Below are 263 nucleotides of genomic sequence, written 5' to 3' on the forward strand. Positions count from 1 at the left end.
CCCCTTGCACCTGCCCCAGGCCCAGCCCCGCCTCACCCGCACGCCCTGCAGCACCCGCACGCGCTCCTGCTCGTCCAGCTCGAACGAGACCTTTCTGCCGCCCACGCTGCTCTCGCTGCCGCCCATACCGGGGCGGGCTAGAGAGTCCCGTCCCCTCCAGGCTCAGGACAAGCACCTCCAGCTGCCCTCACCCCCGCCCCTGCCAACAAGCCCGCGCCTCATTGGCGGCTACCGCCCGAGTTGCCAATGGCGGGGGGCGGTGC

At 72.6% G+C, this 263-nt stretch overlaps 1 protein-coding gene across 4 annotated transcripts in view; it reads right to left on the minus strand.

Annotated features, from left to right (window-relative positions):
• The window catches only part of CHCHD6 (coiled-coil-helix-coiled-coil-helix domain containing 6), a 172,035-nt gene extending 171,834 nt beyond the window's left edge, over positions 1 to 201 (minus strand). For 3 of the 4 annotated variants that reach the window (XM_019504931.1, XM_019504932.1, XM_019504930.1), the window contains exon 1: positions 37 to 201. In XM_019504931.1, coding sequence (XP_019360476.1) covers positions 37 to 126 — 90 coding nt within the window. In that variant the 5' untranslated portion in view covers positions 127 to 201. The remainder of the gene's footprint in view (positions 1 to 36) is intronic. The other variant, XM_019504933.1, reaches the window with a different exon arrangement.
• Positions 202 to 263: the final 62 nt, after the last annotated feature.

This window comes from Gavialis gangeticus, unplaced genomic scaffold (genome assembly GCF_001723915.1).
Source record: "Gavialis gangeticus isolate Ggan-Ray unplaced genomic scaffold, GavGan_comp1, whole genome shotgun sequence".
Taxonomy (NCBI): Eukaryota; Metazoa; Chordata; order Crocodylia; family Gavialidae; genus Gavialis; species Gavialis gangeticus.